Source organism: Cucurbita moschata, unplaced genomic scaffold (genome assembly GCF_002738365.1).
Source record: "Cucurbita moschata cultivar Rifu unplaced genomic scaffold, Cmos_1.0 Cmo_Scf00018, whole genome shotgun sequence".
NCBI lineage: Eukaryota > Viridiplantae > Streptophyta > Magnoliopsida > Cucurbitales > Cucurbitaceae > Cucurbita > Cucurbita moschata.
This window is the reverse complement of record NW_019268534.1, coordinates 251,108-267,951: the sequence shown is the minus strand read 5'-3', so window position 1 is coordinate 267,951 and position 16,844 is coordinate 251,108. Positions and strand designations below refer to the sequence as shown.

The following is a 16,844-nucleotide window of genomic DNA, read 5'->3' as shown; positions in this document are numbered from 1 at the left end:
TTTAATCTGGAAAAGCCCTCATTTCTTCAATGCCATTAAGGAGCGAGAACTGGACCTTCGAGGTTGCCTATCTTTTCTCAACTCGGTACTTTTTTTCACTCTCTTGGGCACGCATTTCTTAACTCCTTTCTTCTCGGCTCCAGGAAACAAGATAGCAGTGATTGAAAACCTGGGTGCCACCGAGGTGAGCCATTTCCACCGCCTTCTATCTCTTGCTTACCTTACTATGATGTATCCATAACTTGGCCATACCATTTCTCCTCTTGGGTTAGTTTTGTTGTAGTCTGAAATTTGAATTATGTTCTTACCCGCCTGTAAGCTGCATACATCTTTATCTGCTGGCAACGTACTTGAGACTCCTTTCTACATGAATAATAGATCTGAGATCTTAGGCTATAGATTGTATGTCATTCACAAGTTGAAGCCATTGCGGAGCAAATTATAGGTATTAAGGTCTCTACATTCTATAATTACCGTATGAAGTGACGTTAAATTTAGTAATAGTAGTATTTTATTAACTAAGTAAATCAAATAATCTATTTTAGGGGGTTCTAAGATTTCAGTGCTTAATTAATGGGAACATTCCTAATATATTGGTTTATTATGTCAATTGCTTCCTATTATTAGGTTGTGTGACCAATTAAATAACTTGGGTAAAAGCACTTCCAAAAGTAAATAACTTGGGTAAAAGCACTTCCAAAAGTAAATAACTTGGGTAAAAGCACTTCATCAAAACAAATGACATGGACAAAGGTTCAAAACCACATCCATGCGTCAAACTAAAACAAACTTATCCATAAGCACTTCCTAAAGGTATACCTAACACACTTGGGCAAAGTATAATAACGCTTTAAATGCATCTTTAAAAAAGTAGCCTAGCTCCTGATGCCGTTTTCTATTAATTCCAAACACATTGTTTTTAGATATCCAAAAACCATACCTTACCAAAACAACCTTAAAACACTGTAACATGCATATGAATTCAAATCCAACTGACATGGTTTATCAGCAACGATAAATAGTCAAAACGACACAAACTCAAAAATCTAAGGTCATACGGCATTGAATATTATTGTAATACTTGAAATATTTTTGTAACTGAGTATCTGCTGTAGGAAGCAACCATTCCGCGAGAACAAGGGCAGAGCACTGTGGCTATAGATTGGAGCACGCATCCTTGAAGATCTATCAGATAGGCGCCAAATCACGATCAAAAGGACATAACCCCTACGAGTACAAAAGGTAGACTATTGAGCATGTAACCATAAGACAAAGTTCATTATATAAATCCTTCACAAAGTTCAATCCAAAACTAACCTCCGAGAACCCTGGGCGCTGGTGCAAGCTCTTTATCCCCCATCTGCACCAGCAACGAGGAGTGATTGATTGATTGCTATTCAGAATCACCATACTCTTCCCCATCGGATAGTTCATCAAACGATCTTATGTCAAGCTGGTAACGAAGAATTCCTCCAATACCACCAAAACCTCTGCAGAATTGTGATCCTTCCTGTGATTTGTTTGTAACGAATTCCAGGGTACAACCGAACTTCTTGTACTCGTTTGCAAACCATTCCAGCAAGGCCATTTTTTCTTGAACCTCCAATTCAGCAGCGGTGACGGGGTCACGGAAGTTGCTCTGATTGGCTTCCTGTTCCTTATTCAAGTGCTTTATAATAACCTCACCAGTGGAAACATTCTTTAATACGTACCTATTGATATCCAAATTTTCCCAAACAATTAGTATCTCAACAGCACCCATCTCCAGAGCTTTCAGTGTGTCTTCAACACCAAAAACATATTTCCCCGTGTCCTGGCTAATCTCTTCAAAGTATTTTCCAATCAAACGCTTCTCCTGTATAAATTTTACATTAGACAAAATCTCGGACGACAATTCAATAGCCTGATTAAATCCATTTTCCCCTCCGTAAGAGACATCAACCACATTAAGTATTTTAGCCTGAAGACGAGGATCAAACATGTCAGATTGGCTGAGCTCTGTTTTGAAGTCAGCTGATCCAGCCAGTATCAATCCTGCAACATTGGGTTGACTAGTGGCCGGATTAATATAGAACTGGGTTGCAAGCTCTGCTGTTTTCCTGACATAGTTGTGTCGTTTCTCCATCCGAAGACGGGCAAACCTAAGTGCTGACTGACCTCCTCTTCCATGTTTCTTAGGAAGGTCGACGCTAAATTTGTGAAGGACTTCACGTGTGTTACCACTCAATGTCCCAAAAAGTGTTCCATTACCATCCATGACAATGAAGCCAAACTTGTCATCAGATTCTAGAAGTTCATTCAGGGCTTCCGTATGGAACTTGTTGTCGCAGAGATAGAGAGAAGCATTTATAGGTCTGAAAGGCTCAAAATCAATTGTAACTTTCTTTTCTTTTCCATCTTCAGTCACGATTGTTCCAGTATATAGCACAAGCCCATTTGGAGGAACCTTGTTATACAACTTGAGTCTCTGCTGAGCAGACGTGATGGCGCCCAAAACAGATTGGCGATTTACCCTACTCTTAATGTTCGAAGCAGTTCCAAATTCATCACCAAGCATCTTAGTAACACGAGATATTTGATCACGAGGAGGCATGATGAGAGAGATCATGCTAGTCCCATTGCCTCTTGCAGCTTCAAGTGCTTTAATCAACTTCTTAATTTTCCATATTTCAATGTTCTTATCAGTTTCATGACCATCAGCCATCGTAATAAAATGAGAATACTGTGGAAAAGGAAAAAGAAAAATACATGAGGGAATGCATTGAATCAAGAAAACCCATCGTTTCCATGAGTGGTTAAGCAGGGAAAGGTTATTGAATTAAATTTAAAAGAGAAACAACAGAGAAACAAAATGTTTTTCGAGCAGGAGGTCTGGAGGAAGTTTTCATATGATTTCCAACAACACAAGAATTTATGATAAAACTTAGGTGCTTTTGAAAGAGAGTTACCGGCGGGGATGGGTGCTCGAGAGAGAAAGAAGCCGCCGCGATGTGGGTTCGTGAGAGAGAGCTGCTGCCGGCCGCTAGTACGGGGGATTATGCTCGTAAGAGATGCCGCTGGGAGTTGGAGACAGAGAGATCTCGGACCACCGGAAGAGATCTGAGAAGGATTGAAAACGAGAGCTGGGGAGTTGGGGAAGCAATCGGGGGACGGGGTCCGTAGACTCTGCTCGGGAGAGGTGAGAGAGAGATCTAAGATTGAGAAACGGGAGATTGAGAGAAATGGAAGATTGAATTAGGGAGATTTAGGGTTTCTTCAAAAGACAGGGTGGAAGTTGTTGGGCTGGGCTGGTTTGCTGTTTTTATTTTTTTTATTTATTTATAATATTTTAATTGCAATTTACCATGGCTTAATTTAAAAAATATATATATATATTTGATTGAAATATAAAGCCTCTTCATTTAATTTTAATTTTTAAAAATTTTATTCGCAATTAACAATATATAACTAACAGGGAATCCTGTTCATCAAGAACGAACTTAGAGGGTATATTATACAGTTCTAGATTTTTCATATGTGAGAAATAATATTAACCTACAAATAAAACCACCAAATTATTATTAAATATTAAATAATTAGTTACAAGACTTTAAAAAATAAATTTATTAAAAGTCAATTGATTTGAAATTTAACCCAAAGTAAATTTTCTCTTTCTTAAACAATAAATTTAGCACGATCTAATCGGATCACTAATTTAAAATTTTATTTATAATAAAATAAACATTTAAAATATCTATTTATTTATTTTCAAACCAAAAGAATAAATTAAGAGATTTTGAAGATCAAATATTTAAAATAATAATAAAACTATAATATATATATATATACATATATATCATAAACATTAACAATCAAGGTAGTTTAGGTAACCCAAACTAATTTTAGAACTTTTAAACCCTAACACGTAAAACTTCCATTTATTTAAATCTAACTCAATCCAAACCAACCAAATTGAATACACAAAATCTTTGAATCAACAGAATATCAGGCTAAATATGGGACGCCCTTAATGCATTGGCTTGATATGCATTGGCTTGAAAACAATTTGTTGCTCTGTTCTGATAATATATAACTACATATCTAGTTACTCTTGATAACATATCTAAGCCCATGTCAGCCACAGAAAACAAATGGACCAACTTTTTCTACATCCATTCGCCATATCCAAAGAGCAACGTATTAAGGAAAACCAGAGTCGAACAACCAGAAGGATAAATTGTATGACAATGCAAATATCATACAAATAGACAACCACTACACTTGAAAAAAGGGGGTCAAAAGCAGAGCAAATAGGCAACCACTATACTCTCCAGGACATTTGAGACAAGAACAAATAATTCTAATGGTTTACAAATGACAAACCATTCGAGAAAGAACAAGTAAATACCTCAAAGATTAAAAGCAGCTAAAAATACGATACAAATTTATAACTCATGGCATAAAGGCAAGCAAATCTAAACACACCGATCAATTAAAAGGAATTGGGGAGCTCGCAAAAACACTTGATGTGAATTCCTTCAAACAAAACTTAGTTTCATGGATAACATTAAGATCAATGTACTGCAACAACGGTGCCTAAATGCTCTTCTTCTCAAACAAAATTGAATAATCAACATCCATAACGAAGAAAACCCGAGACAAAGACAAAATGTGCTCAATTGCAATATCAAAATTCAAACCCACCCATCCTGATCCTACTGCAAGCCAATTCTGAGATAAGGACTTAGTCGCCCTTTCTTCTGAAGGAGCACCCTTCTGTTAGCCTAGCGCGCCCTCCAGTTGGCTGGCACAAGACCGTCTGGCAATTCCCACATACCACGACTGTTTGTGAATGACTGAATACAGTCGTTCTGTTTTCCATTCAAAGAGTTTTATGCCATCACTCACTTAATAAACAACCTAAATATCCAACCCTATAGGGAAAACACAAAGTACATGTAACCATAATACATGAAAAAGATGAATACTTACATGTTAAAGCAACCCTGACACTTCACGTCCTGCATTCAGAATTAACAGAACAGCTCGATCACCATTATCAAAGTAACGATTAGATTAAAAAATAAAAAAGTCTAAAGGAGGAACACGAATCGACATACCATGAAGAATGAGTTGGGCGACTGTACGAGACGCTTGAGCTTGTGTTTTCTCTTCTCGAGTTCAGCCGGAGGATTGAGCAAATCGATGTCGTTTTGAAGAACCTGTCAATAGCGTGAAAGAAAGTGAAAATTATATGATCCGAATTCGGAAGAGATGAAGAGGCATAATCCAAATGTAGCAGGGAAATTTGGAGTTTACCATGATGATCAAGAAGCAACCGTCTGGATCGCGAACCCTAAAATCCCAACGGGAGTTCGCGAGAGACACAGGGCGGTAGGATGAATGCAAGGAAACAGGAGCAGAGCGCCGTCTAGGACGAATATAAAGGAGCGGCTGGAAACTGTGAACACCGTTGGATTTGTTTAGAAACAAATCTCAGCCTTTAACTTTTGAAATGCCTAGGGCTACGCACTCGGAGAGGGTATAACCGTCCATTCATATATTTAATAATTAAAATTTTTCCCACCTGAAAATCGTTATCCAGAAAATAAGGTTTATTTTCTGCAACTTTTTATTTTTTCAGTTAAATTCCATCTTCTTCTCCGTCCATTACTGGCCGATAGAGAGGAGAGAGAACCCAGAAGCCATGGTTTCCAAGGCCACCTTCTTCCTTGTCCTTTCATTGCTGACTGTGAGTGTGCGGCGTTCCGTTTCGGAGGATCCTGTTCCGACCCCATGGCCTCTCCAATTCCACTCAATTCTGTTCGCGAATTATAGCGGAATTCTTCAGATAATCGACCTCTGGTACGACTGGCCCAATGGTCGTAATTTCAACATCATCCAGCACCAGCTCGGCAACGTCCTCTACGACCTCGAGTGGAACAACGGCACTTCCTTCTACTACACTTTGGACTCCTCCAAGACTTGCTCTCCGTTTAAGTTCGAGGTGGGTATTCTCCGACCCAATTGGCTCGATGGAGCCAATTATCTTGGTCAACGCCATGTCAATGGCTTCCTTTGCAATGTCTGGGAGAAGGTCGATTTCATCTGGTATTACGAGGATGTTGAGACCAAAAGGCCTGTTCATTGGGTCTTTTATACTGGTAACCCTCTGTCTCTGTCTGCCCGATTCTTAATTTGCTGCTATATATTAGGGTTTTCACTTTCCCTTCCCCAATTGTGCAGGAAGAGAGGCTCATGTGATGACATTTGAAGTGGGTGCTGTGCTGGAGGATGAGAAATGGCAAGCCCCTGTCTACTGCTTTGACGGCAAGGGAGGTGGTGCTAACAATGGGGTTCTCCACCAGAATTTTCCTGTAATGGATGGAGTTCTAAGGGGCTCCCTATTTCCTGCTATCTGAAACCTTGTTGTTTCCTGCCTACTCCCATCACCCTAAACTTGTTGGACAACAATTGAATAAATTAGCACCGAAGTTTATGATCTATATCTTGATGTTTGTTCAAACAAAGGGTTTCTCTCCTCATTTGTGTTCCGACTTGACCATTCTAATACCAAAACATCTCATCACGAACTTAACATCTATGGAGGGAGAGAGACTGTGATCCTTCTCCCAATTCGATTAGGCAGATTACTAGATTTGAATGGTTTAGATGAGATGACAAAGGGGAGAAATTTACTAATAGGATTGCTTGTAGAGTTTCGAGTATAGTCTTGTTTTCTCCTAATTACGATTGCATGTCTCAATTGAGCCATTTGCTTATCAGAGTGGCATTTATTCTGGAAACAGGTTTGAAAGAAAACTAATTAAGTGCGTTCTGTATAAACTAATCATTATAATACAGGCTGCATTAAGACAGTACAGACATACCGTCCTGTACAGTAAGACTCCTTTGACACTGTTCTTCCTGATGGTTCTCATCCAAATGTTCTAATCACCATTCTTACTAAGCTCTTGCTGCTCAAGCTTTCGAATCAAGGCCTTCTCTTCGTATTATTTGCCTGCTTCATCAGTATCTTCTTTCTTCTTATTATTTGCCTGCTTCATCAAGACTACAATGGAGATATATGAGACTTCATCAATATACGACCATACTAATCTTCAATATTTTCTTCCTTCTTATAATTTGCTTGCCATATCAATACAACATTAAAGGCATAGATAGTAAGTTAAAAGTCCTGGAAGATATTAAAAATACCCAATACCTTCTTTGAAGACTAGTCCAGTCCGTGCTGCAAAGAGAGGACCAATAAACCAGACTGCCGATGGATTATCAACAACATACTGCACTATGCTGTCCCCAGCTGGTTGTGCAAGATTTGTGTAAGTTAACAAAGATCCAGCAACATCAAGCACCCATAGAGATTGAAGAGTGTGCTTAATTGCAGTCAAATATATGTGGATCAAAACTCAAGATAAGCCCAATCCTCTATTAAGAACTACGATCCTCCAGAAGTATGATATCGTCCACTTTGAGCATAAGCTTCATAGCTTTGCTTTTTCTTTCCCCCCAAAATGCCTCATAACAACTAGTATTCTTACTTATAAACCCATGAGAACCCTTTAAACGCATGAGATTGTCTTCACCAATGAAAATTGAGTACACGTCAAATCCTAAATTACTAGCAAGTAAATGAAGACAGCTATCACATTTAAGCACTATGATCAAATCATTTATAATTATTGAGCCAGGCACCATGATCTTGTCGGTAAGGAGGCTTAGATGACACAACATTAGGTAGGCTATACAATAAGTATGCTGCATGAAAATTCCAGAACCAGACAACACACCAACATTAAGTGTAGTGAAAAACAGGAAATTTGAATTTCTCGTTTAATCATCTTGAAATTCGAGTGAAATAAATTGTGAGAAACACATATACACATGCAATCGAGAAATTATGAACCTAAAATCACTTAACTAATCAGTAATATAAAGGTTGAATTACTCATTACTGGTTTTCATGTTTCATGTTTATGACTAAAGACCCAAAGTCAAAGGATTAGGTAGGGTAATAAGAGACCTGTAAGAAGAAGAAAGAGATTTATTTTGATAAGATGCTAGAAGAAGCGGCTACATTACCTTTTTGCACAGTATTCCTACATAATCTCATGGAAGGAGTTATCTAAACACAAATTCCTCTACCATTCAGGCTATTTCATTTTCCTAGGGTAATCCGTGGAAAGGATGATTCATTCGATCGACATGAGAGTTTTTAATCAAATGGAATTAATACAATAATGCACATGAATAATGGAGTTAATACAAATAATCAGTTACAACTTACAAAGAAAACGCAAATCCAAATCGTAAGAGACAAATATTAGAAAGAATTAAAGGATAAGTAAAGAAGAGAAAGAGAAAGCAGGCTGAACCTCTCGAACGTCGGAAGAATCAAGGGTCCAAGGGCCATAAACTCCCTGCTAGACGGTGGGAGTGGGCGAGGTTTGGCCAGCTGCCTTGCAATTGAGAGCTGATAACTTAGATGGCGGAGGAAAAGAAGCTGCGGAACGAAGCAGCAACTTAGTTTTAGTATCAGCCGAAAAACTAAGAGAAGGAAGCTTCGAGGGATAAAGAATGGAGGCACATAACATCCACGCGCCATTTCAGACTGCCTCCGCCACAAAATCTCCCGCTTGTTTCCGACTCCGCCGTACCGGTCAATATTTTCTTCTTTTAACCCAAAAGAAAAAAAAAATCAGACCGTGGGCCGGGACGGATTTCATTACATTGTAATATGGGCCGAAAATCACTGGAAGCCCAGCCCAGCCCAGCCCAGCCCATAAGTTTCTCAAATTGTAGCGACATCAAGAAATTAGATATTAATTATTTTAATTTATAATCTTAACTCAAAATTATAACTTAATTAGTTAAAACAATATATTTTTAAGCAAAAAAAGGTGTATGGACAAAATTAGAATTAAATTGAAAATTGAAATAAAGTAAATTGGTGGATGCAAAGGCACGGATAAAATGTGGAGGAATAATATTAAAAATAAATAAATAAAAAGAAGAAGAAAAAGAATATGGTTTGTTGTTTGAAGAGAATAAGAAAGAGGAAAGAAAATATAAAAAAGGGAAGGAACCAACGGAAAGTTAAACAAAGCAAAGCCGCAAAAGTTGACGTGGAGAGAAAGCCGAAAGCAGCAGAGCCGTACGTGTCCAATTAATCAACATCAACTACAAAGAAAAATGGTCCCCCCACCCCAATAATGGGTCTGCAACCCCCCCAAACCCCATTTCCACGTCACCTTCCACGCCGCTTACGTGGACGTACAAAACAACCTCCCTTTCTCTTGTCGTTTTCCCCCACACCATTCTTTATTTGAGTTCCACTCCATCCTTCTCCGCCGACGGAAATCCAAAAGATTGCCCATTTTTGGGCTTTCAACGATTTCACCTGCCCCACTTCAAACAAGTGGACAAGGCCCACTTAACCTATATGTTGTAGCTAGCTTTCCAACCTCTAATCTCGGGATTATGACACTATAAAATGTCTCGTATCAATAGAGATGTACTCTTTACATGTAAACTTAGAGCCTTTTTTGAGATCTATGGAACCTTCTCCTTAATCGAGGCCTCAAACAAAGTATATCCTGTGTTTGACACTTGAGTCACGGTTGACTACACCTTTAAGGCTCAAAACTTATTTGTTCGACATTTGAGGATTCTATTAACATGGTTAAGTTAAGGGCGCGACTCTGATAGTATGTTAAGAGTCATAGACCTCCACAATAGTATGATATTGTCCACTTTGAACATAACCTCTTATGACTCTACTTTTTGTTTCTCGAAAGTATCTCATATTAACGGAGATGTATTCCTTACTTATAAATTCATGATCAACCTCTTAATTAGCCAACATGGGACTCCTCTCCCAACAATCCACAACAGTAGCTAGGTTTCAAAGCTCTCGTCTCATAATCAATTAGTAGTAGTATGACATATTAGCTATCATTTCTATTCATACAGAGATTTCAAACTTCTAATCTCCTGATTGCAATCCACAACGGTAGCTAGGTTTCAAACCTCTCGTCTCATAATCAATTAGTAGTAGTATGACATATTAGCTATCATTTCTATTCATACAGATATTTCAAACTTCTAATCTCCTGATTGCAATCCACAACGGTAGCTAGGTTTCAAACCTCTCGTCTCATAATCAATTAGTAGTAGTATGTCATATTAGCTATCATTTCTATTTATTAAGAGATTTCAAACTTCTAATCTCCTGATTGATAATAGATGAAGTTAGTGAAGAACGATGAATCATCTTTTTTGCCCAGAAGCATAAAGCTTTTTGAAGCAATAAAACATGAGAGATGCAGGAGAGTTGATTAAGAATTTTGGGTTCATGAATGTAAGCAACAAACTGTTCATACTAACAAAAAGAAATTAGATTAGATTCGTGTGGTAGGCCCATTGTAAGGTCGGCAAGCCTTTATTTAATGCAATTCATTAGATTAGTACCAAACCATCACTTTTTGATAGCTTCTATTATTTTAACCACACCAACTCTGGCATGCTGCTAAAGTACCTAAACTTCCATAATTAAATTACCCTAATATAAACATATCCCATCCTCTCCTATTCTATGCTTACAAAATATGAAAACTTGAGTTCCTTCCCCAATTGGAGCAATAGATATTAACCTCATCAACTTTGAGCCTCCTCCTATAATACCTACCTACCTTATTAAACCCACTTGGTCATTTCCAAGAGTGGTTGGAGTAGCCTTTCACATCACATTTTGTCACATTTAATTTACATTTTATTTGAGCTAACTATTATTGTATGCAGAAATAGAATTAGTTGAAGGGGGAATGAAAAAGGATTTAACTTAGAATTATATGGTTTATAGGAATCGTGAAAGCAAAGCATATAAAATGTGATACTACAAAAGCACATAAAAAGGGTCTAATTGGTTGAGCCACCGGCGCCAAAATCTTTGCCGTAGTGATCGTGGTCTTGTTGGTGTGGGTGGCTGGGTGAGGAAGAGAAAGGGTAATGGGGTTGTTGGTTGAGAAGAGTGGAAGAATAATAAGGGAAGTCGGCGTCGGTGCTGGAGAGGAGTTGGGCGTACTGGTGAAGGCCGGGGAAGGCTTCTCCCTGCGGCAACGGCGGGAGAAGAGCAACAGAAGATGATGATGACGACGACGATGATGACAAGGATGCTACGGTTGCCGGAGCTGCAGCGGCACCGCCAGTGGAGGGAAGGAAGCCAAACTCAGCAGGGTTGGCTTGAACTCGTTCGGGAAAATTAAGCTTGGCCTTGGTGCCTTTAAACCTCAAAGCGGCGTTATCATACGCAATGGCAGCAGCCTCGGCCGTATCGAAAGTGCCAAGCCAAACTCTAGCCGCTTTCTTCGGGTCACGAATCTCCGCCGCCCATTTCCCCCATGGTCTTTGTCTCACGCCTCTATAATGTATCTTCCTCTCTGTTTCTGCCATCACATTCCCACATATTATCATATCAATTTATAATCAATATCTCTCCATTCCAATATTATTCAAATGCCTGCATGTGCAAGACCTACCCCGCTCTATATTTATATATTATATACAAATACATTGTATGTACAAAATTATTCAACAATAATCTCAATTTTAAACCAATAGAAATACTTCAAATTTGTATCTTGACTGACAAACATATAGATTTCTAAATCTGTATCCGTCGTTATCACACATTAAAATCCTTGGGTGAGGAGTATCCCATGACAATTGAAGAGGAGAACGATCTATCTTGTTAGATCTCACATAAGTTGGAGAGAGATTATAAGGGTCTTAAAATTAAATTTTTTGAGTTCTATGATACTTTGTTTTGAGGGAGGAATGCTATATATGGGTGAAACCAAAAGTAAATCTACGAGAGATTGATATGAGAAATTTAGAGAATCGTCCTAAAAGGAACATGAAAAATAAAGAAGTAAAAGAAGCATGAAGACACATGAGATGAAGCATGTGTGTCCCTACAGCGCCCCCATGTTCTTGAGTTCATAAGCCTTCCCATGCACCACAAAAGAACATAATAATAATAAAAACAAAAGTGGGTGGGTGGTGAGTGATCAAATTGTGTAGCATAACATGCATCAATCCCTACCTTTATTGCACACTTTTACCCGTCAAAAAAATGTTGAATTCCAATGGTTTAGTAGAGAGTATATAAAAAAAATAAAACAAGCATGGGTAACGCCCAAATAAGGCATCATTTTCAAGATTTGACAATCAAGCAAGGCGTATGGATATATATAATAATAATAATAAAGGTTTGGTGGATGGTCAAAAACGTAAAGAGAATAACAATTAGGTTAGATGGAGAGTTACGGAATTAATATTGAATCATGGGAACACACTGGAAATGAACAGGATTTGATGAACACAAAGAACAAACACATGAGAAACCAAGAGCAAAAAGTACCTTGATTTGGGAGAGGAGCGGAGAGAGGAGCGGAGAGAGGGAAGGGTTGATCTGTTTCTTTCTCCTCCGCCGCCGCGTCCCATGGAAGTGCCCGCTTTCCATGCCGCCGATCCACCTTTCTTTCTTTCTTTCTTTCTTTTACTTCTACTGCTCTCTCTGTTACATATATTTTGTTTCCTTTTTATTTTCACACAATGGCACGACCAGAGGAACCCAGGAAGAGGGAACCAAGTGGAACATCAAACGCATATATAGACACCGAGATTTCCTTGTTTTTTTGCTGTGTTTATCTCTTTTTTATTTATTCATTTATTTATTTATACATATATATACTTCATAGTCTCATATTACCATTCATTCTACCGACAAGGGGCCACCAATAAAGGTAAAGTTTTTTCTCTCATCATTTCTCCTCTAATATTAATTTTTCAACCCAAAAATAATACTAAAACAAAAATATTAAATACGCCCCTTTCAAGACACACAATCTAGGTTTAAACCGAAAGTAGACACACAACAAGGAACAAAAATTTCTCTTTGTTAACTAAACAAGACTCAAGACCAACTATATTCTTGGTCTTTTAGATCCGTCTAAATTTTTACTCCCCTCTACATAAGAGGATTTTAATTTTTAGAAATTATGTTATATATTTGTTTAAAATATGATTTATTTTTTATTAATAGAATTTATATTAAAAAAATGAAAATAGTATTGAAATATTTGGTTTATAATTGAAAATGAAAGGAATAAATGGAATTTAGGAACTCAAAGCATTTCTTTTCTTCGAATACTATTTTTTTTTATTTGAGATATATGCGCTGCGAGTGGACCCCACGTCTTGAAATTGGCTCCCTCTAAATTAATTATTTATATAAATTGTATTATTTCCCTCAATTTTTTTCAATTAAACTTATGGTCTAAATAAATGGTCAGAAATTAAATAATGTGATAAATGTTTTTTGTTCAAAGGAGAGGAAGGTCTCTTTTTTGAAATATAACGATTTATATATAATTTTTATTTATTGATTTTTTTACAACAAACTAAAATTATTTATTTTTACGACATAATTATATATATTTGAGTCTCACCCATTATTGCATTTTCTTAATTCCATTAACCAATTAGTAGTACGATAAAGAAAAAAAAATTAATATATTTTTTTTTTTGTTAAATTAATTAAAAAAAATTTATATATTGTGAGCTGGTTAAATTTATATATTTTAGAGAAATAGATCTAAAAAAACCAATTATTAAAAGGCCACGTTAAAATTAATTAAAATAATATGGTAGTGCTTGTGAATTAATTGAAAATCTTATTCTAATAATGAACCTCCAACCAAAATCTGACTTGGTTAGGATGTAATTCAAAAAATCATTTATTTTGCATTTTAGTTTGACTTAATTTTTAAATCCACCCTTTATTTTCCATATATATATATATATACACACCGAGAGAAGTGAAGAACCTTCCTTCCTATCACATTTAAGATGATGGTATGTTTCTCGATCCGGTTTAAATTATATATATATATTTTATAGAGAGTTTGGTCTCTGCAAATTATTAAAAAAGAATCTTTATTTTGATTCTCATGTGAAAGTTTTTCGTCTATCTCTGGTAAAGTTAAAAGTTAGTTTTGAAATTTTTATAAAAGGTCGAAGACAATATTATTATTATTATATGAAATGTGTAAGGACCAATTATAGGTGTAATAATATCTGTCCATAAAATGATATGTAGACAACTATTGCGAATTTTATTTAATAATTAAAATTGATTCATGAATATTTTGAAACTTGTAATTAAAATTTAAAATTGATTTTTGAAATGTCCAAGTCAAAATTGGTAGGCCATCCGATATATTATGTATGGAAGAAAATAATATTTGGACACATCCCGTATATAAAATAACAAAATATAATGGACAGAAAATAATAAAATTTCATAATTTATTATTATTATTATTATAATCTAATATTAAATCGAAATGTTGGGAAATTTTGTGTTATGATATTAATGTTGAAAATTATGATTGTGAAAAGACATTGATAAAAATAGGTAATAATGGTTGTGAGTAAAAATAAATTATTATAATATTATTTTAAAATTTCGAAAAATTCAGTCAAAAAGTCAAAGGGAAAGTAAGTCAAATTTTCTTGGGAAGAAAGCCAATGTGTGTTTTTATTTATTTTTATTTTATTTTAATTTTTTAATAGACAAAATAATCAAGCAAGTAGTTGTGGATATGAATTTATTGTATATAGTTTGAGTTCATTATCATATCCCTATTTCATGACTTTATTTTTATTTTTTATTTTTTTTATAATTCTAGTATTTGCAATTTTAGTAATTTAAACGTCTGGATTCGGTACCTAATGACCCTGTCATTTTCGTGCGACAAGGTCACATTACCTACTCCTTGCTTCTTAAGAACGAAGACTATCCTCATCAACCAACACTAGTCCTTCCAACATACTTTGTCCTCACTTACATGCATCTTAAAAAAAATTTCAAAAGGTCACCCAACCTTAAAATTGCTCAAAGCAAAGCACGGAGTATAGAGTTCCTATGATTGATCTACCGAAAAGGAAGACACGATTCGTATTAGTCTGTGGAGATAGTCTATTGTTGCATGAGATGGAAGGAAATATCAGGACCATTAGGTAGTGAATCTATTGTCTTCTATCTCATTTTCTCCCACACGCATGGGTTGAGTACCAAATAGACGATTCTGGCACCTTTCACTTTCGACCAACTTCACCATCCCACTGCTGCTGCCTTGTTGTGGATGTGGTGCTAAAGCTGCATGGGGGAGGCACCATTGTCTCTCTCAATTTTGGTCTTGCCTCTCACCTACCTCTCTCTCTTGGCGTACTCATTTGCAAGCGATACAGAGTGGCACATACTGATCAAGTATGTGCAACGTCCTATCGTAACCGTCGTGGGCATACATAACGTTTTGTCGTTGTTGTGAGGACGATTTGGGGTAATCTCTTTAGGTCAATTCTACATTGGCTTAATATTTTACGGGCTAGATGTCCAAGGATATCTAGCTCATAATAATATTTTAACCTAAATTTACAAGAAAATTATACATACTTTTTTAGTACAAAAAAAATATAAATATCATGACTAGATACACCATTTGAGAAAGAGAAATCACACCTATCTTATTCAATTTGTTGGGAAAACACATGTAAAGAAAAGAAATCATATCTTAAATAGTCTGGTCGGAACAAAGAATTTAATATATGTTTTAAATTGATTATGTGACGTAAAAAAGTATGGGAAAAATGAATAATATTAATGCGAGGATTGGAGAATAAATGATTGGATTAGGTATTAGTCTAAGTTTGGAAGAGATTGTTATTGTATTCTCATTTTTCATTGACTTTGTAAACCGCCCATCTAAATCTAACCATGTCATCAATGACGTTGACAAATTTTTTTTTTTTTTGTATTAACTCAATTAACTTTTAATTTAATGAAATTAGATCTAAACAAATAAATTCAAGCATAATTTAAACATAATCTTTAAGTTTTCTTTAATATAATTTGTCATTTATTTAAAGGTATAAAATTACAAGAATAGAACTGATAACAGAAACAAAATAAGATCATGAAAGTTATATGGTAAGAACAAAGAAAGCAATTGAAGTCACCAAAAGTAATTTAGAGAACATAACTAACAATACAGATCCTAAAAGCATTCAATTCCCCATTTGGGTTTCAAATGGTTTGGATTTATAACCAAATTCATTGATGATTTGGTTAAAAATTGGCTCAAGAATATCCATCAACGTCAAAAAGATTACCAATGGCTAACACCAATCTTAAAATGTGAAAAGGACCAATCTATTAGCGTTCAATATCGAACTTGAGTCGTGGGCTGTGGGAAAGGTACGGCTATGACTTATCCTTTGTTGGAAAGTTTTGCCAAACCAATGTATATCATAAATGTTATTTTACTTTAAAGAAAAATCACCTTATTTAGGTCCATTTCAAATTAATAGTCTTAGGGGCTGGTGGCCCAATGAACCAGGTCTGAATCCCGACCATTTTTGGGCTAAGAAAATGGTAACAAACCAATATGGCCGCCCTCCTTAGAGTTGGCCTTGGCCGTACCCTTTTGTTTAGCCTCAACCAAAGAAATGGCTGATGTCGATCAGAGTCGACTGCTAACCTGGAATATCATAGTAGCCTCATAAGAATAGTAAGTGGACAGTATCCACATTAGGTTTAAGCCACAGAAGCAATGGAAATTTCGATAATTTGTTCATTTCAAAAAATTTCACATGAGCTCCCTCTGTTTGTCTCTCACATTCTCAACTGTTACAGGCAACTTCCAAGTCAAACCCAAAAATAAAAATGGAAGAAGGGAAAAGATTAAAAAAAAAAAAAAAAAAAAAAAAAAAAAAAAAAA

General features: G+C 36.1%; 4 protein-coding genes and 1 long non-coding RNA gene across 6 annotated transcripts; 1 reads left to right on the top strand and 4 right to left on the bottom strand.

The window, feature by feature from the left end:
- Nucleotides 1–861: 861 nt before the first annotated feature.
- LOC111455832 (eukaryotic peptide chain release factor subunit 1-3) lies at nt 862–3,231 on the bottom strand. Its single transcript, XM_023097454.1, has 3 exons — nt 2,949–3,231; nt 1,318–2,722; nt 862–1,227 (listed from the first exon to the last, which is right to left on the bottom strand). The coding sequence occupies exon 2, from the start codon at nt 2,702–2,704 to the stop codon at nt 1,394–1,396; it is 1,311 nt and encodes a 436-aa protein (XP_022953222.1). The 5' UTR covers nt 2,705–2,722; nt 2,949–3,231; the 3' UTR covers nt 862–1,227; nt 1,318–1,393.
- A 1,240-nt stretch (nt 3,232–4,471) lies between these two features.
- Nucleotides 4,472–8,636, bottom strand: LOC111455834. The gene is made up of 5 exons (XM_023097456.1): nt 8,376–8,636; nt 5,299–5,440; nt 5,100–5,201; nt 4,972–5,000; nt 4,472–4,850 (listed from the first exon to the last, which is right to left on the bottom strand). Exons 1-5 carry the CDS (start codon nt 8,603–8,605, stop codon nt 4,724–4,726), a joined length of 630 nt encoding a protein of 209 aa, XP_022953224.1. The 5' UTR covers nt 8,606–8,636; the 3' UTR covers nt 4,472–4,723.
- LOC111455833 (uncharacterized protein At4g14100-like) lies at nt 5,617–6,485 on the top strand. Its single transcript, XM_023097455.1, has 2 exons — nt 5,617–6,143; nt 6,226–6,485. The coding sequence occupies exons 1-2, from the start codon at nt 5,687–5,689 to the stop codon at nt 6,399–6,401; spliced, it is 633 nt and encodes a 210-aa protein (XP_022953223.1). The 5' UTR covers nt 5,617–5,686; the 3' UTR covers nt 6,402–6,485.
- LOC111455835 lies at nt 6,492–7,542 on the bottom strand. 2 transcript variants are annotated; one of them, XR_002712638.1, is made up of 3 exons: nt 7,205–7,542; nt 6,870–7,051; nt 6,492–6,778 (listed from the first exon to the last, which is right to left on the bottom strand). It is a non-coding gene; the product is annotated as an uncharacterized LOC111455835 (long non-coding RNA). The 2 variants fall into 2 exon arrangements; XR_002712637.1 differs by lacking the exon at nt 6,492–6,778 and having other exon boundaries at nt 6,803–7,051.
- A 2,179-nt stretch (nt 8,637–10,815) lies between the features above and the next one.
- On the bottom strand, nt 10,816–13,515 carry LOC111456288 (ethylene-responsive transcription factor ERF113-like). Its single transcript, XM_023098116.1, has 3 exons — nt 13,512–13,515; nt 12,422–12,598; nt 10,816–11,438 (listed from the first exon to the last, which is right to left on the bottom strand). Exons 1-3 carry the CDS (start codon nt 13,513–13,515, stop codon nt 10,918–10,920), a joined length of 702 nt encoding a protein of 233 aa, XP_022953884.1. The 3' UTR covers nt 10,816–10,917.
- Nucleotides 13,516–16,844: the final 3,329 nt, after the last annotated feature.

What these genes read in the sequence shown, in the direction of transcription:
- LOC111455833 (XM_023097455.1), top strand. Translation starts at nt 5,687, where the DNA reads ATGGTTTCCAAGGCCACCTTCTTCCTTGTCCTTTCATTGCTGACTGTG. An exon ending in TCATTGGGTCTTTTATACTG is followed by an intron (nt 6,144 to 6,225) that starts GTAACCCTCTGT and finishes CCAATTGTGCAG; the next exon opens with GAAGAGAGGCTCATGTGATG.
- LOC111456288 (XM_023098116.1), bottom strand. An exon ending in CGCTCCTCTCCCAAATCAAG is followed by an intron (nt 11,439 to 12,421) that starts GTACTTTTTGCT and finishes TGGCAGAAACAG; the next exon opens with AGAGGAAGATACATTATAGA.
- LOC111455832 (XM_023097454.1), bottom strand. Translation starts at nt 2,704, where the DNA reads ATGGCTGATGGTCATGAAACTGATAAGAACATTGAAATATGGAAAATT.
- LOC111455834 (XM_023097456.1), bottom strand. Translation starts at nt 8,605, where the DNA reads ATGGCGCGTGGATGTTATGTGCCTCCATTCTTTATCCCTCGAAGCTTC. An exon ending in ATTCTTCCGACGTTCGAGAG is followed by an intron (nt 5,441 to 8,375) that starts GTTCAGCCTGCT and finishes CGGTGTTCACAG; the next exon opens with TTTCCAGCCGCTCCTTTATA. An exon ending in CGCCCAACTCATTCTTCATG is followed by an intron (nt 5,001 to 5,099) that starts GTATGTCGATTC and finishes TTCTGAATGCAG; the next exon opens with GACGTGAAGTGTCAGGGTTG.